We start from the raw sequence: 26,659 nt of genomic DNA on the forward strand, positions 1-26,659 counted from the left end.
TAATTACCGCCCCATAAGCTTAACAAGTCTAGTCTGCAAAGCTATGGAGAGGATCATAATGGAGCTCATAAACAAAGGTATAGGGGACTTGCAGACATTGGACCCGACCCAGTTTGGCTTTGTCAAGGGAAGATCATGCCTTTTGAACTTGGTCGATTTCTTCGAAACAGTCACCAAGGCCATTGATGAGGGAAAGGCAGTCCATACAGCCTACCTTGACCTTGCAAAGGCTTTCGACACAATACCCCACTCGGTATTGTAGAAAAACTTACCAGCTTAAATGTAAACCCATATGTCACAAGATGGGTTGCAAACTGGCTTAAGGACAGAACCCACAGGGTTAGAGTTGCTGGCGCTGTGTCAGACTCCAAGCCGGTCACAAGTGGTGTCTCACAGGGCTCGGTCCTTGGCCCCCTATTGTTTGGCATCTACTTCTCAGAAGTTCAGGCCAACATGGGAGGACTTTGGCTGACAAAGTTTGCAGACGACTGCAAACTGGGCGCCATAGTGGAAAGTGCATCGGACACGGATATCCTTCAGAAGGGACTCACGGAAACAGATAGCTGGTGCCAGAGCCATGGCCTGAAGTTAAACGCCAAAAAATTTATAGTCATACCCTTCGGGAAAAACAAGGTAACCCCAAGCTACCATATAGGTGGCAATCCACTAAGCACAGAAGAGGTTATCAGGGACCTGGGGACTCAGGTTGACAGTGGCCTTTCTTTTGACACTCACGTTGCTAAAGTGGTTAGAAAGACCTTCTACATTGCCCACCTGATCATGAAGGGATTCACATCCAGATCTAGTGAGGTCATTGTTCCCCTGTACTCTTCACTTATCAGACCAATGATCGAGTACAATGCCCCATTCGGGATGTATCTCACCCGACATCTGCAGCAATTGGAGGAGACCCCAAAAGTTCCTCACCAAAAGGATAAAGGGACTCCAAAATCTGTCATATGCTGCCAGATTGAAGAAACTCCAGCTCTATTCAGTCGCATACCGTCTGCTCAGAGGTGACATGTGCCTGACATACAAGGCCATGTCCAACCCGGAATTAATGGACATGCTCCACCTCAAAAAATCCAAATCCACCAAAACCACTAGAGCAAGCGACTTAAACCTTAGCACGGATATAAATAGGACGTGCTGGAGGGATAGATTTATCACTCAGAGATTCCCTATGCTGTGGAATAAAATCCCGGTCCATGTGAGGCAGAGCACCTCGCTGACTCTGTTCAAGAGAAATCTAGACCTGTGGATGGGAGATCGTAGGTTTACCCCGGAAATCATCTCTGTGTCACTGCTGGACAGAGGCACAACAAACTAATGGGCACAGTATTTTTTCATATAAGGGGTGGTGTAAGCCACAAAAATTTGGGCTAGGCTTATAAATGCCTTAGGGCAGATAGCCTAGTATAAACCTATGAACCTATGGTGTCAGAGGCATGGCCTCAAGCTCAATGCCAAAAAGTGCGTCATCCCCTTTGGTAAAAACTCTTTACCCATGAACTTACCACATAAACGGCAGTCTACTTACTGCCGAAATGTGTGAAAAGCGACCTTGGGACCCAGGTGGACAGTAGTCTCTCCTTTGATAATCACATTGCCACAGTAGTCAGGAAATCCTTCTATGTGGCACACCTCATCACAAAAGGGTTCTCATCCAGGAAAAAAGAGGTCATTGATCCCCTCTACTTGGCACTCATTAGACCCATTATAGAGTACAACGCCCCTTTTGGAATGTACCTCACAAGACATCTGCAGCAGCTGGAAAGGCCACAGAAGTACCTCACAGAGGATTACTGGCCTCAAACAGATGCCCTACACTGACCGTCTCAAAAAAACTCCAGCTTTATTCTGTAGCATATCGCCTACTCCAAGGAGATCTCTACCTAACATATAAAGCTATGTTAAACCCAGAGCTGTTGGACATGCTACACCTAAAGAAATCCCAATCCGTCCGAGCTACATGCTCTAGGAACCTAAACCTTGTCACCACAGTAAACGGGACATGTTGGATAGATTTCTGTCCCAGAGACTTCCTATACTATGGAACAAGCTACCCAACTATGTCAAGCAAAGTTCCTCATTAGCACTCTTCAAGAAAAATCTTGATGAGTGGATGGGAAATAAGAAATACACCCCAGGGATAACTTCTGTGGCTCTGCTTTACAGGAGCACAAGAAATTAACTTTCTTGGGTGGTGTAAGCCAGGGAACTTTGTTGGCTAGGCTTGCCTAGGCCCTTGGGCCGATAGCCTAGTACCCTCCTATGAACCTAGTGACATCCAGGAAATCTTAGATACTGAAATCAAATTAAATTATATTGAAAAAGAACTATGCAAACTGGATCCAAACGGAGCACAGGGAGGAGACGGAATTGGTAGCAATGATCTGGAAACACTTCAGCAAGAACTTATAGTACAGTTATAGTTATTATTATTAGGCCATGTAAATATGGGATGATTCCTTAAGATTAGAGGAGACATGCACATATTAATCTTGCCTTTAAGGCAAAGGGGAGTAGGACAAACCCACAGTCATACAGACCCCTACATCTACTTTCATGTTGTGGAAAAATAATGGAGAAGGTAATATTGGATAAGTTATTGTCAGAATTGGAAAGATTGGAACTTGAAACCATATATCAGCACATATATGTTGAAAATAAATCTTTTACCACCTGTAACATGATGTTCCATAACACTATAATAACTGTAAATGAAAAATTGTACAATGGTGTAATTTATACAAGTTTAACTTCAGCATTTGACAAGGTCATACACAAAATGCTGATCAATAAACTAGAACAACTAGGTATTGATGCACTCTTGATGAGATTGATAGCTGTATGGCTTACAAATAGGGCATGAACAAGTATCGTACAGCAGTTGGACAGTGTGAAATTCTTGGTTACAGTCAATGTGTCCCACAGGGCTCTGTCCAATGCCCATAATGGCTTAGAATGTATCTTTCAAGATCTAGCCTTTTCATCTGAGGGTGTTCTACAGTCTGTATGCAGATGACTTGAAATTGAGTTAATTCATTACATGTGTTACAGTTTGGGCATGTCTGCAAAATATCTTGACAAACTTGACCAGTTTTGTACAGGGGAATAATTGTAAGTTCATCAAAAAATAAGCCCATGAGATTTGGGAGACATAAATTGAAAGATGAATATTTAATATAGCAGACATTGATTGAAACTGTAAATTCATTTAAGGACCTGGGTTTATGAGTAGATCCAGCTTTGAATTTTTCTAATCATATCAACCATGTAGTTAATGAAAGTTATAAAAATATAAGTTGTGTAAAAAGTTATAAAGTCTAGGAAATCAGGAAATTATGAAATTGGAAATTGTTGTTTTGTTAGTTACTTTAGAGCCAAACTTGAGTATGAAATAACAGTATGGAAACCTTATAAGAAAACGAGCATGAGTAAACTGGAAAGAGTACAGCGGAAATATACCTAGGGCATCCGTGGATGTGAAAATTTGTCTCATATAGATGTTTAAAGGAGACGTTGTTCAGGTATATAGAACATTTAGAGGTAACTAACTCTGATAATGTTTGGGGTTATCAAAAAGTAGTAGAGAATTATCGGACAACCTACTGTATGTAGAAGATTCTATAGGAATGAGAGAAATGCGCTAATTGGTTTTCTGAGAGAGCAACCAATACATGGAGTAGACTACCAGATTACATTAAATCAAGTACTAGTTTAGATATTTGTAATAACGTCCTGGACACATATTATGGGAACAACTGTTTTGGCATATTGGCAGGCTAGAAGGGCATTATTGCCAGTGCCTGAAATATTAGTATGCATGTATGTACCTAAAGCCTGTACCTTGTATACTAACTATTATGACAAATGAGTTAATACTAGACAACAATCTCTGGATATACCCAGAGCGCCGGGAGGCAAACTACTGAAGGACTTTTCTGTGCATCCTAAAGTAGGTTTTCGGGTACTTTAGAAGGATCTGATGGTTGACCATGTCAGAAGCAGCAGAGATATCAATAAGGACCAGGAGAAAGCAAAACTTTGATTTGACATGGTCTGGTTTATTCTTCTTAGCAGCAGGACTGGAAGTTTCAGCTGTGTCTGTCTGGTACTGATCTAAACTTTTCCAGGTTGCAACTTCACCTTAAACATAATGCCTTACAATCTGCCTTCACTCGCCAGATCTCATTTGTTGCTTGTTCCGTGTGGTGTTTTGTCTTTCGGCTTTTCCCGGTTAGGGGTCGCCACAGAGTTACTCCAGTCTGCTATTGATTGGCAGTAGATTTTTATGTGCCGAGTTGCCGGCCCTGACGCACAACCTTCAACGAAGGTACGCCCATTCACGCATGTCTCTGCACAGAAGACGTTCTAGCTGAGAATCGAACAGGACAACATCTTACTGTGAGGCGACAACGCTATGTGTATGGGTCATAAATGGCCTGGGCATCATTTTATAGTTTGGAGTTTTTAGTTTTGATTTTTTGTTGTTTTTTTTTTTTTTGGCTGCCTTGTCATTGTCTCAACTTTGTTCATTCTTGTAGACATCTTTGATGAGAAAGATGCAGTTGTTTTCCTTTTAAGATAGCCACATTCTAGTTGTTGACTTCTCCTCCTATAGGCTGTGGCATGTCTACACTTTGGGTTTTCCTGCTCAGCCTTCTGTGTAATGTACATTTTGCCCAAAGACTCCAATGCTTTTAGCACCATATTTTGTTTATTTGTTGTTTTTTTATAAGTTTTTGGATCTGCTGCTCTTGTGATTTTTTTGTGATTTACATACTTATTTTATTTACACTGTGACTGGGTTAGTCACACTAGGCCAGTGACCTCTCTTCCAGAGGTGGTATTAATACTGCTGACTTAAGGGATATTTGTCCAGGGCACCTGGGAACTTTCTCTACTTATTTTAGTACGTACATTAGGATATTTTGCATCCATATTAGCTGCTACCAACTCGGGCAGATGGTGCCTTGGTTTAACATGTAATCCAAGAAATGGAACACTCAGGATTGTAGCACCACCTTTGTACTGTACCGCAGTTTCAATATTGGAAAAATGAATCCAGTTGCATGTTGTAAGAGCAGAACCCAGAGCTTTCTGCAACAAATATGAGTGTGCTGCTTGATGAGCTACTCAGGAGTATTTTGTGCTTAGATGAGTGCATTATGGAAAAAAATGCTATTTTTTAAAATTCTGAGATTTGCAGTCATAAAATTCCACTGCAGAGATAGACATTTGAAATGTGCTGCCTTTTGAGATACTGTGGCATGTTTTGTGCTTACACGAGTGCATTCTGAAAAAAGGTGTTAGTTTTTAAAATTTTGAGATATGAAGTCGTAAAATTCCACTGCAAGATACATTCGAAATGTGTAACACTTTGGTGTCCTGCCCACCTTCCCCTTTAATTGATCATGTGAGTAAACTGATTCTTAGAATTATGAGGGACCCTTTCTATGAAGCAGTCTGCCTCCCAGTATTGATTTTTTTTTTTTTTTTCAGTGAGACTCTCCAGGTCAAATCTAAGGATAAGTCTTCAAATAAACGTGTGTGTTCTAGAAATTTCCTCCCATTTCCTGCTAGATTTTCTCGCATAAAGCATGGGAACTCGGGACGAATGTTTTGTCTGAATTTGCCATACAGGTAATTGAGGACCACCCACTAAAATGTTATAGGTTGGAATCCTGAAGAAGGCATAGTATTTCCTCTCCATCAGAACTGTACCTTACCAGTTGATCCCTCTGTAGTCCTCACTCTGTCAGGTTCTTGTGATCTATTACAACCCACAGGTCTGTCTCTGAGCCTTATTCCATCCCCCTTTCATGTTGGGATACACAAAGAATAGTGCCACCGTTTTCTTCCTTGATTCCAGTCTCCTCTTTGGCCCCTGCTCTGGTGCCGATTACATTGAGGTGGTCTAAAACCCTGCTGGCACCAACACAATTTGTTTTTAACCTTTTGGTGCTGCAGTAGATGCTGTTGGTCTCTGTCTGTTCACCTTCTCTGACTGCTGGTTCCTTGGAACCCAGGTTTTGGGGTCATAACTCTTTTGAAGATGTTCTTCGTGTTTCACTGTTGCAGTCATTACATTTGGGTAATCCTGCTGGCAGGTTGCCCTCAGTCGTCCTGAATTCCAAAGTCTTGGGTCCTGCGTCGGCTGTTGTCACCCCTTCCTTGACGTCAGGTCGTCAGGGGTATAAAAGAAGCAGCCAACGCCATTTTCTGTAGTCTTTCTTGCCGCGTGGTGCTCGAAGCAGAAGCAGTTCGCAAGTGCCGGTCGGCCGACTCCTCAGATTTTCGAGTTCAAATTTCAGATCCAAAGTCTTCTATAAAGCTAAGTACCCTGTTGGGGAAACTTTTTTCTTGCTCCAGAACCAATGTCAGAAAAAGGTAATAATTGTATTTCTTTTGGGAAGCAAATACCTCATAAGGACTTTCATTCTTACTGTATTCCTTGCCTAGGCCCCAATCATAACTTTCTGGGTTGTCGGTTTTGTGCTAGATTTAACCAACGCACTATTAAGCGTCGGTATGATTTTGCTTTGAACTACTTTGGACGCAGGTTTAATTATCCAGAAATGTCATCAGAAAGCCATCCGACTACCGGAGTTCACAAAAAACGCAAAGAAAAAGAAAGACAGCCTAGGCCCAAAACCGATGAAGCTTCTCCTAAGCCAGTCACTGGTCCTCATCGAGGAGCTTTCGCAGTCCCTGACGACCGCTACTTTTGAGTCGCAGGCCGCTACCGACTCCCACGTGGAGTCTGCCACGTCGTTGGAAACTCAAGGTATTGGAGCCTCGGACGCTAATCCTTCAGATGGGTTCGGAGCCGCTGAGCAGACGCCGGCTTCTGAGGGTGTATTCAGACCCAAACATCCACATATTAAACTGACTTCAAAGGCAAAGACTAAAGCACCTTCAAAGGCAAAGAAGCAAACTCAAGAGCCACGTGGACAGGCCTCCATGCCCAATAAACAGAGGCTCAAAATGGCCGAAGACTTGATTACCTTGATCAGGGGTTCCCATCCCCCTCCTGATAAGAGACCTAGGCAAGAAACTAACTATGAATATTCAGATCAGGTTTCCATTTCTTCTGATTCCTCTTCTGATCAGGAATATTCTTTTCCCCCCATGAGGATTCTGATGCTGAAGAATCCATACCTTCAGCTTCTCCTCCTGAGGACTATTCCTTTGGGGAAAACTTACATACCATGAGGGAGCATTTCCACTGGGGGAGCCAAGATTTTTCAGAATCTATAAAGAGGCTCAGGGATTTCCTGTTACTACCTCAGCAAAGCCACTTGCCATCCCTCCTGTGTTAGACATTGTAGATGATGTGTTTTCGGAGTCTAGCCTTACCCCTGACTCCTTACCTCCAGCTCCTGTTAAGCCTGACAGATATTATAGGGTTCCTGACTCACATAAATTCCTTTTTAAAAACCCTGCTGCAGACCCAGAAACTATTTCTCAGGGTCCCAAGGGAGTTGAGGCTTCCGCTGCAAAAAACCCTACTCCTTCTGACAGGGATTCTAGGGCACTGGACAGATGGGGAAAAAAAGTTTACACGTCTGCTACCTTGGCTATTAGGGCCTTAAACTGTCAGTTTCATATGCTCAAATATCAGCAACATGTCATGGCATTGCTTAAACAGAAAATGTTGTTAAACTCTGTGCAGAAAACAAGGAAATGCAGGATATATTGCATGCAGCTGAACAAGTTGGAAAGCATACTTTGCAATGGTGTTTTGATTCTTTAGAGGCCTCCTGCAGGGCCGCAGTTACAGGCTCTGTAATTAGAAGGCATGCTTGGTTAAAGGAACAAAATCTGCCTGATCATGTTAAAGTTAAATTATTAGATGCACCTTTACAGCATGATACTTTGTTTGGTGTTAAGGCAGAAGAGGTGTCAAAGAAAATGGAGGACAAGGCTAAATCTATGCAAACGGTCAAAGATTTCTTACAAGTACAGCCACCTAGGTTTAGTAAACACTGGCCAACAAAGAATTGGTCCTTTCAAAGCAATGGGGTGCTTCTACCTCCAAAAGTGGAGAAGACAAATCATAACCATACAGGAAACAGTCCCAATGACTTCCCCCTGCCTGCACCAAGCACTTATTTCCTGGCAGCACCCTTAGCGGGAAAATTAGCACTTTTTTCTCAAAACTGGCACATTATAACCCAGGACAAGTGGGTTCTAAATATTGTGTCACAAGGCTACAAAATGTTCATCGTGTTACCCTGCTGCAGTCATCACACTTGGGTTATCCTGTCATCAGGCAGTCCCGCAGTCGGCCGGATTTCCAAAGTCTTGGTCCGACGTCGGTTGCTGTCGCCTCCTCCCTGACGTCAGAGTGCCAGGGGTACATATACTGCAACCGACACCATTTTCTCCAGTCTTTCATGCCGCGTGGTGCCCGAAGCAGAAGCAGTTCGCAAGTGCCGGTCGGCCGACTCCTGAGATTTTCTAATTTCAGACCGAAGTCTTCTATAAAGCTAAGTACCCCACCGGGGAAACTTTTCTTGCCTCAGACCGATGTCAGAAAAAGTTAACAATTGTATTTCTTGTGGGAAGCAATACCTCATAAGGATTTTCATTCTTATTGCATACCTTGCCTAGGTCCTGATTACAACGTCAGTTCTTGTCGTTTTTGTGCTAGGTTTAATAAGCGTACTATTAAAAGGCGATTTGATTTCGCACGACACTATTTTGGTAGAAAATTTAACTATAACATGCCGTCGGAGCTACCGACTACCGGCGTGCACAAAAAAACACAGGGACAAGGACTGACAGCCAAGGCCTACACCCGATTCCGAGGCCTCGGTTGATCCGGTCTCCGGTTATCAGTGAAGCTCCGACTCAGCCCCTGACTACCGCAGTTCTGGAACCAGAGACTGCTACGGATATTTTGACGGAATGTACTAGGCCGATGCAGCTTTTTACTTCAGGCCCTTCCGGACGATTTACCTTCTAAGGACGTCAGAGCTTCTGAAACGCCATTGGTTTCTGAGGGCGTTTTCAGACAGACTACTCTCTCACAGTCAAAACGTTTTCTAAGTCTAAGACTCCTTCTAAAGCTAAAAAGACTACACTTCAGTCTCTTGTTCAAGGCCCTATGCCTAAGAAACAGATGCTCAAAATGGCTGAAGATTTGATTTCTCTTATCAGGGGTTCACAGCCTCCTCCTGACAAAAGGCTCAGACAAGAGGAAGATTCTGCCTCTTCTGAACAACTGCCTATTTCTTCGGATTCCTCTGAAGACCAAGACTATTCCTACTCTCCTTATGAAGATTCTGATGCTGAGGACTCTATTCCCTCAGCTTCCCCTCCTGAAGACTACTCTTTTGGGGAAACTTTACACACTATGAGGGAACATTTTCACTGGGAAGGTCAGGATTACTCTGATTCCAAGAAAAGGCTCAGAGAGTTTCCTTTGCTCCCCCAACACAGACCTCTAGCCATCCCACCTGTTTTGGACATTGTGGATGATGTCTATTTAGAATCCAGTTTCAACCCAGACTCTCTCCCTCCTGCTCCGGCTAAGCCTGACAGATACTACAGAGTACCTGATTCTCACAAATTTCTTTACAAAAGCCCAGTAGCTGACCCAGAGACCATCTCCCAGGGTCCCAAGGGGGCTAAGGCTTCCATGGCTAAAAACCCAGTACCTTCTGAAGGGGACTCAAGAGCACTAGACAGGTGTGGGGAAAAAGGTTTACACCTCAGCCACATTAGCTATGAGAGCACTAAATTGTCAATTTCATATGCTCAAGTATCAGCAGTTTCTAATCTCTCAGTTAAAACAAAAGATAACCTCCCTCCCTCAACAATCTGAATTGAAAGAAGTACAGGATTTGTTGCACACCACCGAGCAGGTGGGCAAACGTACCTTACAATGTAGGTTTGATTCTTTGGAGGCCTCCTGCAGAGCAGCTGTCACTGGATCAGTTATATGTAGGCATGCGTGGTTAAAGGAACAAAATCTACCTGATCATGTTAAAGCAAAACTACTGGATGCACCCTTACAGCAGGATGTTCTTTTTGGAGTTAAAGCAGAAGAAGTTTTAAAGAAAATGGAAAATAAGGCGAAATCAATGCAGACAATCAAATATTTCCTGCAAGTACAACCCCCTGGCTTCAGCAGAAACTGGCCAACAAAAAATTGGTCCTTTCCAACCACTGACAGACCTCAGAGGGGTAAATACAGGCGCCCAAGGGGCAGAGGACAACCACAAGCCCAGTATAAACCTCGCCAATGGGGCACTCCAATCCAGAAAGGAGGAGAAGACAGGTCTCAACCCACCAGAAGGCAAACCCAATGACTTGCACCTCAACTGGCCAAACAAAGCTCTTTTGTCAGCCCCCTTGGGGGGAAAACTAACACTTTTTGCAGACAACTGGCACATGGTCACAAAGGACAAATGGGTCCTAGACATAATTTTACGAGGATACAGATTCCACTTTCACACCTTGCCAATGAAAAGAGGAATGCCAAACCTGCCACTAAATCAAAGGGCAGAGGCTCAAAAACAAATTACAGCTCTCATGGCCATGAGTGCCATTCAACGGGTACCGACTCAAGAGCAAGGCCAAGGATTTTACTCAAGGCTCTTTCTAGTACCCAGAAAGGACAATGCTTGGAAACCAATTCTGGATCTTTCAATTCTAAACACTTACAAGTCCCAAAATTCAAGATGCTAACTCTACAGCAGCTACTTCGCATGTTGGGCAAGGAAGCATGGCTGGTAACGTTGGACCTCAAGGAGGCATACCTGCATGTCCCTATCAGACAAAGTTGCAGAAGATACCTCCGTTTCATTGCAGGTTCAACCCACTACCAATTCTCTGCACTGCCCTTTGGCTTATCTACTGCACCCAGAGTATTCACAAAATACCTGGCACCAGTAATTGCATACTGCAGACAAAGAGGAATTCAAATATATCCATACCTGGACGACTGCCTCATCCAAGCAGAAAGAAAAGACATTCTCTTACATCTGGCTTTTGTGAAGCATCTACTAAATTGTTTGGGGTACACAGTAAACGAAAAGAAGTCAAAACTAGTACCCTCGCAAAAAATGACATTCCTGGGTGCCAGCTTGGACACAACGGCCCAGAAGGCTTATCTTACACCAGACAAGCAACTACAACTGACTCAATATTTCAAGACAGTGGCAACAAAGACCCAATTAACTGCAAGAAAAATTCTGCAGGCTTTGGGCTTCATGGCATCTTGCATTCTGATAATACCATTTGCAAAACTGCATATGAGGAAATTACAGTGGTACCTAAAAAGTGTATGGTCTCAACACAGCCACAGCTTGGACACAGTGATATCTGTCATTCCCTGCCTTCAACAGGAATTTCTATGGTGGGCACAGACATGTCACCTCAACAAGGGTCAGCCTTTCACCTTGCCCCCAACCAGGCAAACTATCACAACAGACGCTTCAGACTATGCCTGGGGGGCACACATGGCAGGGCAATGTATTCAAGGCCTATGGACTGCAGAACAAAGAAAGCTGCACATAAATCAAAAAGAGATGCTAGCTGTACAGAAAGCTCTGACCGCCTTCAAGGATCTACTACATCCAAGACAACTGGCTGTAAAGACGGACAACACCACAGTAATGTGGTACATAAACAAGGGGGCACACATTCCTACCCTCTTTGCAGGCAAGCAATGATCTTATGGAACACAGCTCTGGCCTACCAAGTCCAGTTACAAGCTCAATTCCTGCCAGGACAGAAAAACACATTGGCAGACGACCTAAGCAGAAACATCAAGGATCCCCACGAGTGGAAGCTAGACCCACAAATATTTACAATGATGACTCAGAAATGGGGCCTACCAAATATAGACCTGCTTGCCAGTCCTCAAAACTACCAACTAACAAAATTTTGTACAAGGACATTCCACCATCAAGCTTGGAAAGTGGACGCTCTCTCCTTCAGTTGGAAAAACTTGACAGCATATGCCTTTCCTCCATTACCTCTTCTCACAAAGGTTCTTTTGAAGGTCAAAAAGGAGAGACCTTGACTGATTCTCATAGCCCCAGACTGGCCACGCCAGCACTGGTACCCGCTATTAAAGAATATGGCTCACAGCCCACCATGGATATTGCCTCAAATACCTCATTTGCTCACGCAGCAAAACAAACAGATTCTACACAGCCAGCTAAAAACCTTAAACCTGGCTGCATGGCAAATCTTCTAAACATCCTCACAGCCCCTCTTTCACAAGCAGCTCTGGATGTTATTCTGGAAGCCAGGAGGCCAAGCACCAGGAAGGCTTACTCGGACAAATGGAAAAGGTTTTCTGCCTGGGACCAAGCTAAAGGACAACACACAACTCAGCCTCATATGCCTCACATTCTGCAGTACTTAGCAGAGATGTTGCACAAAGGACTTTCCTTCTCCTCAATTAAAATCCATGCTTCAGCTATTTCGGCTCACTACGACACGAATCCACCTTTATTTTCACATCCTCTTCTAAAGCAGTTCCTCAGAGGGGCAAAAAACATTAGACCAACTAGAAGAGCTCCTACACCAACATGGGACCTCAACTTTGTTCTGGAGAAACTAACGTTACCTCCCTTTGAACCAGCTTTCTCTGCAGACCTTCAGTTCCTATCTTGGAAGACTGCCCTGCTCCTGGCAATAACTTCTGCTAGGAGAGTCTCAGAATTACAGGCACTAATGGCAGTGGAACCTTTCCTCATTTTCCATCAAGACAGAGTTTCTCTACGAACTAATCCTTCCTTCATGCCTAAGGTGGTTTCCAGTGTAGCTTTAAATCAAACCATCCATCTACCCACTTTCTTTCCCAATCCACAGAACAAAGGTGAGAGACTCTTGCATTCCTTGGACTTTCACAGGCAGCTTCGTTACTACTTGGACAAAACTAAGGCTTTCAGAAAAACTGACCAGCTCTTTGTATCCTATGCTACAGCTTCTCTAGGGAGGGCTATATCCAAACAAACCATTTCTAAATGGATAGACCACTGCATACGGTTCTGTTATACCCATCATGGGAAACCAGTTCCCCCTACCATTAGATCCCACTCTACCAGGGCAACAGCTACCTCTACAGCCTTTCTCAGAGGGGTTCCTACCAAGGAAATTTTAGAAGCTGCAACTTGGAGTTCAGTACACACCTTCACCAAACACCATCACTTACCTCTTTATTCTAAGTCCAGGGCGGGCTTCGCCACTGCAGTTCTGCAGGGCCTCATTGCCTCCACTAACCCTCTATGATTCCTCCACCCTACCTTAGCTTTGGGACTCAACCCAAGTGTGATGACTGCAGCAGGGTAACACGATGAACATAGTACAGTTTTGCACCTACCGTAAATGTAGATGTTAGAGTGTTCACCCTGCTGCACTCCAAGTTACCCTCCCTCCAACCCCTCTGATCTTCTGGCTAAATCTCTGCTATGCCTTACTGATGTATTTGCTTATAGCTATAGGGATTTTGTGTTTGTACAGTGTTCACACCATTTGGTACTAATTTTGATCACCTTTTTGGGGGCACCTGACATCTGGGGCAAGAATAACTGAAGAAAATGGCGTCTGTTACAGTATATGTACCCCTGGCACTCTGACGTCAGGGAGGAGGCGTTGGCAACCAATGTCGGACCAAGACTTTGGAAATCCGGCCGACTGCGGGACCGCCTGACGACAGGATAACCCAAGTGTGATGACTGCAGCAGGGTGAACACTCGAACATCTACATTTATGGTAGGTACAAAACTGTACTTTCCATTTCCATACCCTGTCAAAGGCAAACGGCTGGCCAGATATGCCAAAAAATCAATGGGCAGAGGCACAAAAACAAGTCTCATCCCTCATGGACATGAGGGCTGTTCAACAAGTGCCAGAGCAAGAGCGGGGGCAAGGATTTTGCTCAGGACTGTTCTTGGTGCCCAGAAAGGACAAGGCCTGGAGGTCAATACTGGACCTGTCGATTCTGAACACATACCTGGTTGTTGTTGTTGTTGTGTCTTTTCTCGGTTAGGGGTCACCACAGTGGAACTCCGGTCCGCTAATGATTGGCAGTTGATTTTTACGTTCTGAGTTGCCAGCCTTAACGCACAACCTTCAACGAAGGTACACCCATTCACGCATATCTCCACGCAGAAAACGCTCTAGCTGAGGGTCGAACTGGTCAGCGTCTTACTGTGAGGCGACAACGGCTACCGCAGCATCACCACTGCGGACCAAAATTCAAAGTGTTGACTTTGCAGCAGCTTTTGCCCATGCTGGGCAAAAACGCTTGGCTTGTAACTTTAGACCTAAAAGAGGCATAGCTGCATGTCCCAATCAGACAAATATGCAGAAGATACCTCAGATTCAAGGTTGTCTCAGTGCATTACCAATTCTCTGCACTGCCCTTTGGCTTATCTACTGTGCCCAGGGTCTTTACAAAGTGCCTGGCACCAGTAATTGCATTCTGCAGACAGAGGAATACAAATATACCCTTACTTGGACGATTGTCTAATTCAAGCAGAGAACAAGGACATCCTTCTACAGCATCTGGCGTTTGTGAAAAAACTTCTAACATGCCTAGGGTACACAGTCAACGACAAGAAATCAAAACTAGTACCCTCTCAAGAGATAGTATTCCTGGGTGCAAGTTTAAATACAACTGCCTGGATGGCTTATCTCACGCCAGACAAACAAAGGCAACTGACTACCTATTTCAAAATGTTAGCAACAAAGGCCCAGTTATCTGCAAGAAAAATTCTGCAGGCTTTGGGCTTCATGGCATCCTGCATCCTATTAATTCCGTATGCAAGACTGCATATGAGGAAACTTCAATGGTACGTAAAAAGTGTTTGGACTCAACATTGCCACAGCCTGGAAACCATAATTACTCTCATTCCTTGCCTGCAACAGGAGTTTCGATGGTGGGCAAAGGCTTGTCATCAAAACAAGGGACAGCCATTCACATTACCCCCAGCCAGGCAGACACTAGCAATGGATGCATCAGATTATGCCTGGGGGGGCCCACATGGCAGGAAGATGCATTCAGGGAACATGGACCTCAAACCAAATGCATCAACATATCAATCAAAAAGAGATGCTAGCTGTTCAAAATGCCCTGACAGCCTTCAAGGACCTACTTCATCCAGGACACCTACTGATAGACCGACACCACCACGGTCGTGTGGTATATAAACAAGCAGGGGGGCACACATTCTTACCCCCTTTGCAGACTAGCCATGACTTTGTGGGACACAGCATTGACTTACCAAGTACATCTGCAGGCACAATTCCTGCCAGGAAGGAAAAATACTCTGGCAGACGAACTAAGCAGAAACCTCATGGATCCCCACGAGTGGCAGCTGAATCCACAAGTCTTCAGCATGATAACACGGAAATGGGGATGCCCGAACATAGCTCTTTGCCTCCCCTCACAACTACCAACTAAAGAGATTCTGCACAAGGATTTATTACAGACAAGCATAGAAAGTGGACGCCCTATCCTTCAGCTGGAAAACCTATCAGTATATGCCTTTCCCCCTATGCCTCTCCTCCCCAAGATGTACTGCTAAAGTTCAGACAGGAGAAACCAAAGATGATACTGATTGCACCAGACTGGCCTCGCCAGCACTGGTACCCAATATTAAGGAGGTTGTCTAAATGCCCAGCTTGGACCTTACCTCAACTACCGCATCTACTATCCCAGCAAAACAATCAGATCCTGCACAGCCAGCTCAGAACTTTAAACCTAGCAGCATGGCGAATAATGTAGTCATACAAAACACACCTCTCAGCAAAGCTGTGATGGATGTCATTTTGGAAGCCAGAAGGCCTAGTACTAGAAAATCTTATGCTGGAAAATGGAAGAGATTCTGTGCTTGGAACCAGGCACAAGGAACAGATAAGCTGCGCCAAATATTCCTCAGATTTTACAATACTTAACTGAGATGCTGGACAATTCCTATCTTTCTCATCTATTAAAATTCATGCCTCTGCCATTTCGGCCCTTTACAATGCAGAGCCACCAATCTTTTCTCAACCCTTATTAAAACAGTACCGCAGAGGAGCCAAAAATTTAAGGCCTCCAAGGAGATCCCCAGTGCCTGCATGAGACCTCAACTACGTCTTGGAAAAACTCACCCTGCCTCCTTTTGATCCAGCTGCTACTTCTGATATAAATTTTTTATCTTGGAAAATAGCTCTGCTCCTAGCAATAACTACTGCAAGACGAGTTTCAGAGCTACAGGCACTCATGGCTGTGGAACCTTTTATTATTTTTTTATCCGGTCAGGGTCTCCCTGAGGACAAACCCAACATTTATGCCTAAAGTGGTGTCCAATGTGGCTTTTAACCAAACCATTCATCTGCCAACTTTTTTATCCAAATCCACAGAACAAGGGTGAAAGAATTCTGCATTCTTTGGACATACACAGACAGCTTAGATTCTACTTGGACAGAATCAAAGTTTTCAGAAAGACATTGCAATTACTAGTGGCATATGCTGCAGGATCACAAGGAAAGGCTATCTCAAAGCAGACTATTTCAAAGTGGATAGGCCACTGCATTTGTTTCTGCTACTTATAGCATGGCAAGCCAGTGCCTAAGGGCATTAGGCCACATTCCACCAGAGTTGCAGCCACTTCAGCAGCCTTTCTCAGGGGAGTACCAACCAATGACATTTTACAGGCAGCTACTTGGAGTTCAGTGCACACCTTTACAAAGCACTGTCATCTGCCACTCTACTCTAAATCCAGGGCAGGCTTTGCCACTGCAGTACTGCAGGGTCTCATAGCCGCTTCTAACGCTGTTTAGCTCCAACCTCCCAACTATAGCTTTGGGAATCTACCCAAATGTAATGACTGCAACAGTGAAACACGAAGAACATAGTACAGTTGTGTACACTTACCATAAATGTAGATGTTCGAGTGTATTCACTGTTGCAGTCCAGATTACCCACCCACCATCCTCCTTTTCTTCTGGATGGATCCTATCTTTCCTTCTCTGATTATACAACCTATGTGGTGTATTTGCTTGTAGATGAAGGTAAAGTTTATATTGCTACATGTAATTCTATATATACATATACATTTTGGCTACCCTTTTAGGGGGCACCTGACATCTGGGGCAAGAAAAACTAAAGAAAATGGCATCAGCTGCTTCTTTTATACCCCTGACGACCTGACATCAGGGAAGGGGCAACGACAGCCAACGCAGGACCCAAGACTTCGGAATTCAGGCCGACTGAGGGCAACCTGCCAGCAGGATTACCCAAATGTGATGACTGCAACAGTGAATACACTCGAACATCTACATTTATGGTAAGTGTACACAACTGTACTTTTTCGACCTTCAAGCCCTTGAACTCAAGAACACTGAATTTTCACTTTGTGTCAAGGCTCATTGCCAGTGCCTTACTGAAGCAAGTATTCTGTAGTTTGTTGGCTTTAGCATCAGATGCTGTGGTACCATAGGAAATGCGGTACCATAGGAAATGTTGAGGCTGATTTCAGTCTCGCTGTGACATTGTCCTCTGCAAATATGCCCTTCAGTACCTGGCCTACTGTTGGCCTTGAACCATCCTCAGGGAGGTACTGTGGGCATTAGGGGAACATAATGAAATGTTCATTGTGGGGTAGTGGGCATGCTGATATATATATATATATATAGATATATATATATAGATATATATATATAGATATATATATATATAGATATATATATAGATATATATATATATAGATATATATATATAGATATATATATATATAGATATATATATATATATATATAGATATATATATATATATAGATATATATATAGATATAGATATAGATATATATATATATATATATATATATATATATATATATATGTATATATATATATATGTATGTATATGTATATATATATATATATGTATGTATATATATATATATATATATGTATATATATATATATATATATATGTATATATATATATATATATATATATATGTATATATATATATATATATATATGTATGTATATGTATATATATATATATATATATATGTATGTATATGTATATATATATATATATATATATGTATATATGTATATATGTATATATATGTATATATGTATATATGTATATATATATATGTATATATATATGTATATATATATGTATGTATATATATGTAAATATGTTTTGTATGCTGTGATGCCGCGGTGGTACGGCGGTAATATTACCTCACAGCAAGAGGTTCTCCCGTTAGATTCTTGGCTGGGCTTGAGAGTGCCTTCTCTGTGGAGTCTGCATGTTCTCCCCATGGTTGGGTAGCATTCGAAAGACATGAGTGTGTAAATGGGCGTGACTTTGTTGAAGGTTGGGCGTCGAGCTGGCACCTTGGCGTTTCGTAAAAATCTACTGCCAATCATTAGCGGACTGGAGTTCCTCTCTGGCGACCCCTTACAGGGAAAAGCCGAAAGACAAACAACAACAACACCATTTTGCTCTGTCTGTAATACCAAAGGCAAGGAAATAGTATTTATGTGCTGCACGAGCATTCCTGTGGGCACACAGCTGTATTTCATGATGCAGTAAGTAAAGTGTCCATGTACCACAGCTGTGGCTTACTTATCTGTGTTGTGGCAGTGTATTGTTGTGTTGTGCAAAATTCTAACATTTTATGCATAAATGGGTACCAATACTGTATTATTATTTCTGTCACTCCCTTATTAGACATCTGAGATAAGCATAGCTGAGTGACTTTTATAAGGAGAGAGAATTTCATTGACTATGACAGGTGGCATTTCTCCGCAACATTGGTTGTATATACTTGGAACTTCATGGTAGCAGCTGTAGGAGCACAGACTGTAATAGAATTTAGTAAGGTTATAGATGGGTATGAAAAAGTTGAAGTGGTAAGGAATGGTGTGGGGAAGCAAATATCAATTAAAATGTATGGGGATGCTCTAAGACAAAGTGCATTATGCATATGGTACTGAACTGGTGTTGTGTGGAATACTTTTGTTAAGAATAAGTTGCAATGTTTTTCAATTTTTTTTTTTTGTTAGATCTACATGCACTTACGGTACTACAGTAGGCCTAATGAGCAGCGTCATATTGTTCGCATTCTGTTCATCGTACCAATTTATGCGTTTGACTCCTGGCTTAGTCTACTGTTCTTCACCAATGACCAATATTATGTGTATTTTGACACAGTCCGTGACTGCTATGAAGGTGAGTGTACTTGAGCATTCAAAAAGCTTCTTTTAAATAGTTTGCAACAATTCTTGATAAAATTATTAGACATGTTAATGTTTATGTGTGAAATTTGTATAAGTACTGTATTCTTTCACTGGGAGCATACCATTTCTTCAAAAAAGGTTATGTACGTTCTAGTAAATAACACTGAAGTTAAATCAGTGTCAGCAGAATGGTTCACAAAAATTTCTGAATGTATATTTAGTTGTTCTAGTGTTTTCAGAGTTTACCATTTTTTTAAGCCAACTATGTTGTTCACAGTAAGGTTTGATATACTAGAATATTATATTTTCTTTGTAGTCTTTGAAATGTGTATGCAGAATGTTAACTAAGGTGAATTTAATGTAAAGGTCTGTTAGTGGATACAAAGAATAAGGTGGTTTTGTTTTTGCTGTTACGACCCCTGAACTTTCTTCATTAGCTTGGTGCTATGACTGAATCCTCAGGTAAAGGTGCACTGTTGATGCTGCTGCTCTACCAGCCCCTACTGTGCACACTTTAAACTGAGTGTCACAGCTGATGTCCTTCCTTGGGTCATTCTTTCAGTACTACTAACTGATGGGGTAACCTGCCATAGGTAGCTGTACAGCGTACCAAAGTCTGAGTTATGACCAAAGCTCAAGAGTTCTAGGACGTACATAAGAGAAGTATGAGTGCAAATTACTTTAAACTTTCTTGCTGCCAGCTAGAAACGCTGAACCTGCACTTCAGCTTCGGTCTGTCAGCCTTGCAGTCTGCACCAGTTTGATTGCCTTGAGCAAATAAGTATCCCGGTTGGGAAGTTTTCCTTTTTTTCTTCCCTTTTTATGGCTAAAGTAACTTATTTTGTGTCAACTATGAGGAGAAAATGATTGTGGGAGGCAAATTCCTTACAGGGACAGTCGCACAAAATTTTATTTTGAATAGGAGCCAGCCATGATTGTAAAGATTGTTCTGTTTGTCGGCCTTTTGTCCTTAATGGTCAGTTGTCTTTTCTAAATATATATCTAGAGAGACAAAGGTTGAAGGAAGCCTGTACAAATTCTCAGGCTTCCAGTCAGACATCCCCTTCCAGCCAAAAAACAAGATGAAGAAAACTCTGATGTCTCAGCTGTGCCTCTTGAGTCCTCTCTGCGTCCAGGTATAGCTGCACGATACCCTGACCCCAAGTATAAAATGGGAAAAAAGGGAGTTGATGATTATGAATAAAATCCATCAGTTCAGTACTTCATCTAATTACCAACTCATCACTGTATACACCATTCCTCACCAAACACTGTACCTGTTGCTGAAAGGGCCACCTTCCTCTTCAGAAATGCTTTACTTAAGCTCCTCTAAATTGGCTTCTGTTTTTATTTGCAAACTCTCCATTCATTCCAGGAATACACATTCAAAAAATCCTGTTTGGTGCATTTTTCCAAAGATTACTTTTATAACTCCATTGTTAAAGATCCTTCTCAAAAATGGAGCCCACAGTTTAGACATGCATTCTAATGCATAGTCTTAATTTTAGAACGACAATAGAAGAACACCATTTGAAGTATCACACTGTAAATGTTCCATGGCTCTAGTTCATAGGTTTGCATGCCAAGATAACATTGAGCAGCCTAGTCCAATTCCCGCACAGTAGGCAAATGAGGGCCAAGGGAATCAAACTCTGTACTAGAAGAACTACAGCTCACAGCCTTAATCATCTGCACCATCAGTTACATTGCTCTTACCCCCACCTTTCCACTTCCTCTTTTCTTCTTGCTATCTCTACTCACCTATATATCCTTATACCCTTTCTTCCTCAAATACACTATAATGTGTTTATTCCCTTCCCATCTCCCCCAACTTGCTTTGAAACTTTTTCTTCTTTCCTCTCACTATGAACCCCTTCATTTTATTTCTTCTTCTTTTGCATAATAAATTCACTGTTGACAAATTATTCCTCACTGTGTGATTGTGATTATCACATTTTCAATATGCAAATACTCTCCATTAATGTTTTCATATTTTCCTTTTACTTAGTATTTCTACCATTAGACTGACTCAGTGTTTATATATTTGTATGCCTGATTATTAGAATAACAGACAACAAAATGTGCATATGTATCTATATGCTCTTATACTCCTAGAGTTCTGATATACCTTATTTTCATGTATGTCTCCATCTGTAGGCAACAGTATTGTTTATACTGCAACTGATTGTTATTGTATGATGTAGATGTACACATCATCACTGAAAAAGGGATCTGTACTTGGTCAACCTAAAAGGTTAAAACATGTAAACTAATTAAAACAGCAGCAAACAAAGTAAGGACTTCGTGGAATATTAATGGATAGGGATATAAATAGAGGTCCTCTAGGATCAAGTTATGAAGATAACTGCCTTATCTTTATTACCAACCTATATTCCAACATGTTAACAAGTAAAATTATCAACATGCAGAAAATCAAAACAAACTCACCAACTACACAAGTGATGGACTAACACACACCATCAAATCAGAAAAAAATCGATTCCACGTCCTGTCACACAGCATATGAACATCCACAAGCACACCATACCAATCTGCATTTGACAAGTGGGACTTCTCCTTCACACTACTGTAACTTACTTGTACTAACTCCATGGTCGCACAACAGTGACAAAACTAACAATACCACTGCTATAGTCAACTGCCTCCACATTGACTATACCCTAATTTTAGAGAGACCCGAGGGTATTCCTCAAGTTCTTGTAAAAGCAGGTCCCTGGCTCTCTTATTGAAGTTTGTCAGGGATCGGAGCCTCCTTGTTCTGTGTGTGCTGATATCCCTGCCAAAAAGAAGCAGATGACTAAACATACCTCTCCTAAACAGTTGAAGGTCCTTCGAAGGAGTGGTTTGGTTTTTCTCAAAGACATTTTAAAGCCATTTTGTCTTTTAAGCATCCTCTTCCATTTCTTTTTTTCTGCTTCTGCTGTCTCTTCTCCTCAGAGGAGACAGAGGCATACCTGTTGTGAAGAAAATTGTAGTGCTAATTCTTTGGCGCACTCTCCTCAGATTCATTCCTATGTAGCTTTTGAGTCTGAAGTGGAAGATCTTGTGTCCCAAACGGCTTCCTTCTTTTAATCCATTGCCCAGTGGTAAGGATAGCAGAGCTAGAGATAGGTATGGTAAAAAGGTGTGCACATCAACCATGCAGTTAACAATCAGGCTTGCACTATCGGGTGTCTCTTACCTGTTTTGGGAGACATTTATAGGGATCTTTCAGCTTTGCTAGATTCACATGGCAAGAGTTCTTTCTCTCCTAAATTCTACTGTTCAAGTAGCCAGACATTTTATTAAATGCAGATTTTCTTCCTAGTCAGTGTTGCTGTAGTGATCCTTGTGTCTTCCTGCTGTGCCCACAGAAGCTCAGAACTGGCCCGATTTCAAGAGTCTTTTAATTTTCCCTAGCTGAAGAATGTCCGATATTCGTATGTCGGGGTATAAAAGGGGGGTCCAGTGCCATCTTCAGTTTTTTCTAGTCATGCAGTCTGTTGCACTTCTACATGTACCAGCTGCTTGCAGTCCATCAGCTGGTTTATTTTTCTCCAGAGTTTCTACAAACATTTTTCAGATAAGTGCTCCATTGGGGAATTCTTTCTTCTGATTTAATGTTCAGAAAAGTTAATAACTGCTTGAAGTTTGGGAAGCAAATCACACATAGACTTTCATTCTTTTTGTCTGTTTTTTTGGGGGTAGCAGCATAATGTTTCTAATCGTTAGGATTGTACTAGATTTAGAGCTAAAACCTTTATGAATAGGGAAAAAGTTCTTGTAGCTCATCTGGAGTTCTCAGAACCAGGTCCATGCTACTCCTCTGCCTTTCTGTGCTTCTACCACTACCTTACCAAAAAATGGAAAGACAAACACCCTAACGAAAAGGACTATGCAGTTGATGATCCTTCTGTGTCCATGCCAAAGTTAACCAGCCTTGGTGAGGTGCTTTTGCAGCTCCCAGGTCTGATGACTACCAGGCCTGAGCCCTCTGGCATGGCCCCTCGGGAGAATGTCATGGCAGCAAGCCTTCCAGCTGTGCTATCTTTGATGTCTACATAGATCAGGTCTGAGGTTGCTTGGCAGGCCTCGGCTTTCGACACCCGAAAGTCAGTTACTAAGGAAGACAGTTGATCTTCCTCTATCATTTTGCAAAAAACACTTGCATTTTACCCAGACCAAAGCCACGGTCATCTGTTCGTGGACCAAGTCCTCTCTTGCTAAATAGATGCCTAAATCGAAGAGACCAGCAAGCCTATTACAGCCTAAGCTCCAGTTGTTGGCTGCTACTACCCAGATCGAAACTCAGGACCTCCTAAAAATTTCCTGGGAATTCATGACCTTTATGAAATGTAGGGAGACCAACCAGGCACTACATCCCTGTCGTCTGTCCCTGTAAAAGACCAAGAGATGTCTCTTCAGGAAGAGTCTGATTCTTCAGGGTCTAAGGGTGAATAAGAGTTCTCTTTTTCTGAATAAAAATGCACTGTCATTTCTTGCCATATTCAGGTGAGAATCTTTCCTTTGTCTCTCCCTCAGAGGATTTATCCTTTGGGGATACATTATGCAAGATAAAGGAGGATCTGATGTTTTCCTTTGCATTCTTCTTCACTTCTGGGTCTAGGATCCGACTGTCAGATCCGATACGGCCACTTTCCTCTGACTTCAGATCCAAGCTTCAGCTTTCCTCCCTTTACCTATAATCCCCTAGACCACACTAAGCCTTCGACTCTCGTTAGCTATGTGTACTGTTTCAGAGTGCACGTGTGTTAGGTAGGTTAGGTAACTAGTTATCGTTTCTTAGTGGGTGTACTATTTCAAAAAAAGTATTAGATTAAATTTTTTTTTCTCTGGTTCGTGCCTTAGTTTTCGCTGGCATCAGGGACCTGAATCTGTTTGTTGGTTGCTTTCTTACAAGCCTGTGTGTGTGTGTGTGTGTGTGTGTGTGTGTGTGTGTGTGTGTGTGTGTGTGTGTGTGTGTGTGTGTGTGTGTGTGTTTGTGTGTGTGATTTAGGATGTCTAGGGAAACCAAATAAACCTACTGGCTTCAGAAAGTACACTTCTTGTGGGCATAATATCCCAAATTCTGATGCCCACAAGAAGTGCATATACTGTTTGGGAGCCGTTCATCTGGACACTCCTTGCTCTGTGCAGTACCTTCAATCCGAGAGCTCTCACAGATTGAAGAATGAAACTTTCCTTAAAGGGTTATTGCCTGCTGGGGACTCAAATCCCCTCTAAACAGGTGGCCTTGGAGCCAAGGAAGAGACACGAGAGGTCTCCTCCCTCCTCCTCGGAGCCATCCTCGAAACCGAGAAAAATATCAGATCCGACCATGTTGGATCCGACCTCTGTTCTTCAAGCCTCGAATCCTCCCCTTTCCTTGGATCCCATGGTTTCGGCACCCAGTACAGCACACCCATTCAATCCGTCCCAGCATCAGATCCTAAGACCTCGGATCTGGCAGCTAGAGGCAATACCCCAGACCTGGCTTTACAGGCAGTCTCTCTGACGCTGCCACCTAAGATTTTTCAAACACCAACAAACCCTTGAGACTGCCCTCCACCACCTTGTCTAGATCTTCCAGAAGCTTCTCTGATCTTGACATGAACAGGATGGAGCAGAAGTTATTAGGGCTCAAATTCAGATGGGGATCATTCCAGCTCAGTCCCATACTGGATCCGTGAAATCTTAGTCAGACAGCAAATTTCTCCTTCTCCGATCTATCCACCGGTTTAGGAGACCAAGGATTTGAGATCTCCGAGAAGCATGCCGTATGGTCCTAAGAAGTTCCTGACTTTGGATCCAACAGTCACTTCTGATCAGAGGGGGTCTATGATCAAAGAGCTGGGTCCGAGGGACAGGGTTTGACTCCGATTTGTTCAAATTGTTCCCTTCCCTTGGGTGCCTTGTCTCTTGACAGCTCTGGTCCAGTTCTCTCTGTACGGCATGGATCCAGAGCTGGCCTCGACTTCTCTCCTCTGCGGCTTTGGTTCCGAGGTAGGAGGGAGAGATTTTTCTAGGTCTGTCAGCCTTCCAGGTTGTAGACAGGGCTCTAACTGCACCCCAGAGAACCATCGTCTTCTGTCTTGGTTCCTTCTTCCCATCCTCCATCTGTTTTGAGTCCTGAGCCCATCATTCTTGTTCCAATGAATCAGCCAGTTCCAGAAAGTCTCCATGTACGTCCCACTCAGGGACTCCCCTCCTCTTCCAGTACCTCCCCAGACAACTCCACTGAGGAAGATGTTTTTCGTGTTTCACTGCTGCAGTCATTACATTTGGGTAATCTGCTGGCAGGGTGCCCTCAGTTGGCCTGATTAACAAAGTCTTGGGTCCTGCGTCGGTTGCTGTCCCTTCTTCCATGACGTCAGGTCGTCAGGGGTATAAAACATGCAGCCGATGCCATTTTCATCCCGCGCAGTGCCCGAAGCAGAAGCAGTTCGCAAGTGCCGGTCGGCATACTCCTGAAATTTTCGTTTTTGAGTTTCAGAACTGAAGTCTTCCCCGTTGGGGAAACTTTTTCTTGTTCCTTGCCATTGTCAGTAAACGGTAATAATTGTATTACTTGTGGGAAGCAAATACCTCATAAGGATTTTCATTTGTACTATATTCCTTGCCTAGGCCTTGACCACAACGTGCCTTGCTGTCGGTTTTGTGCTAAATTTAATCAATGCACTATTAAGCATCGGTATATTTTTGCATCAAAATATTTTGGCTCAAGATTCAACTATCCAGAAATGTCGTTGGTTAGCAATCCGACTAACAGAATACCTAAAAAATGCAAAGAAAAAGACAGAGACAGACCATTGAGGTCCAAAACCGATGACTAAGCTTCTCCTAAGCCAGTTCGCTGGTACTCGGTGAGGAGCTTTCGCAGCCCCTGATACCCGCTACTTTTGATTCGCAGGCATCTACTGAGACCCATTCGGAGTCCGGTATGCCGCGGGACACTTTATGAACCCGCGGATGTCTCTATCTTAGATGGGTCCGGAGCCACTGAGCAGGCACCGGCTTCTGAGGATGTTTCCAGGCCTAAAGATTTGTATATTAAATCAACACCATCTTCAAAACTAAGGCCAAAATCAACTTCTATGTCTAAAAAACTGACGCTTGGGCCACGTGCACAGGCCCCTGTGCCTAAAAAACAAATGATCAAAATAGCTGAGGATTTAATTTCCTTGATCAGGGGTACCCATCCCCCTCCTGCTAAGAGGCCTAGGCAAGGCACTGACTATGAATAATCAGATCACGTTTCTATTTCTTCTGATTCCTCTTCTCATCAGGAATTATCTATTCCACCTTATGAGGACTCTGATGCAGAAGATTCCAACCCTTCTGCTCCTCCTCCTGAGGATTTTTCTTTTGGAGAAACTTTGCATACCCTAAGGGAGCACTTTCACTGGGACAGTCCAGAATTCTCAGAATCTAAGAAG

The 26,659-nt window shown here is 42.8% G+C and overlaps 1 protein-coding gene across 3 annotated transcripts in view; it reads left to right on the forward strand.

Moving 5' to 3' along the window:
- TMEM184B (transmembrane protein 184B) overlaps positions 1-26,659 on the forward strand; it is a 1,551,114-nt gene that overhangs the window by 565,567 nt on the left and 958,888 nt on the right. For all 3 annotated transcript variants that reach the window (XM_044068425.1, XM_044068435.1, XM_044068443.1), the window contains exon 3: positions 19,050-19,215. In XM_044068425.1, coding sequence (XP_043924360.1) covers positions 19,050-19,215 — 166 coding nt within the window. The remainder of the gene's footprint in view (positions 1-19,049; positions 19,216-26,659) is intronic.

The sequence above is a fragment of the Protopterus annectens genome, chromosome 1.part0 (assembly GCF_019279795.1).
Source record: "Protopterus annectens isolate FY-2018-M chromosome 1.part0, PAN1.0, whole genome shotgun sequence".
NCBI classification, from domain to species: domain Eukaryota; kingdom Metazoa; phylum Chordata; order Ceratodontiformes; family Protopteridae; genus Protopterus; species Protopterus annectens.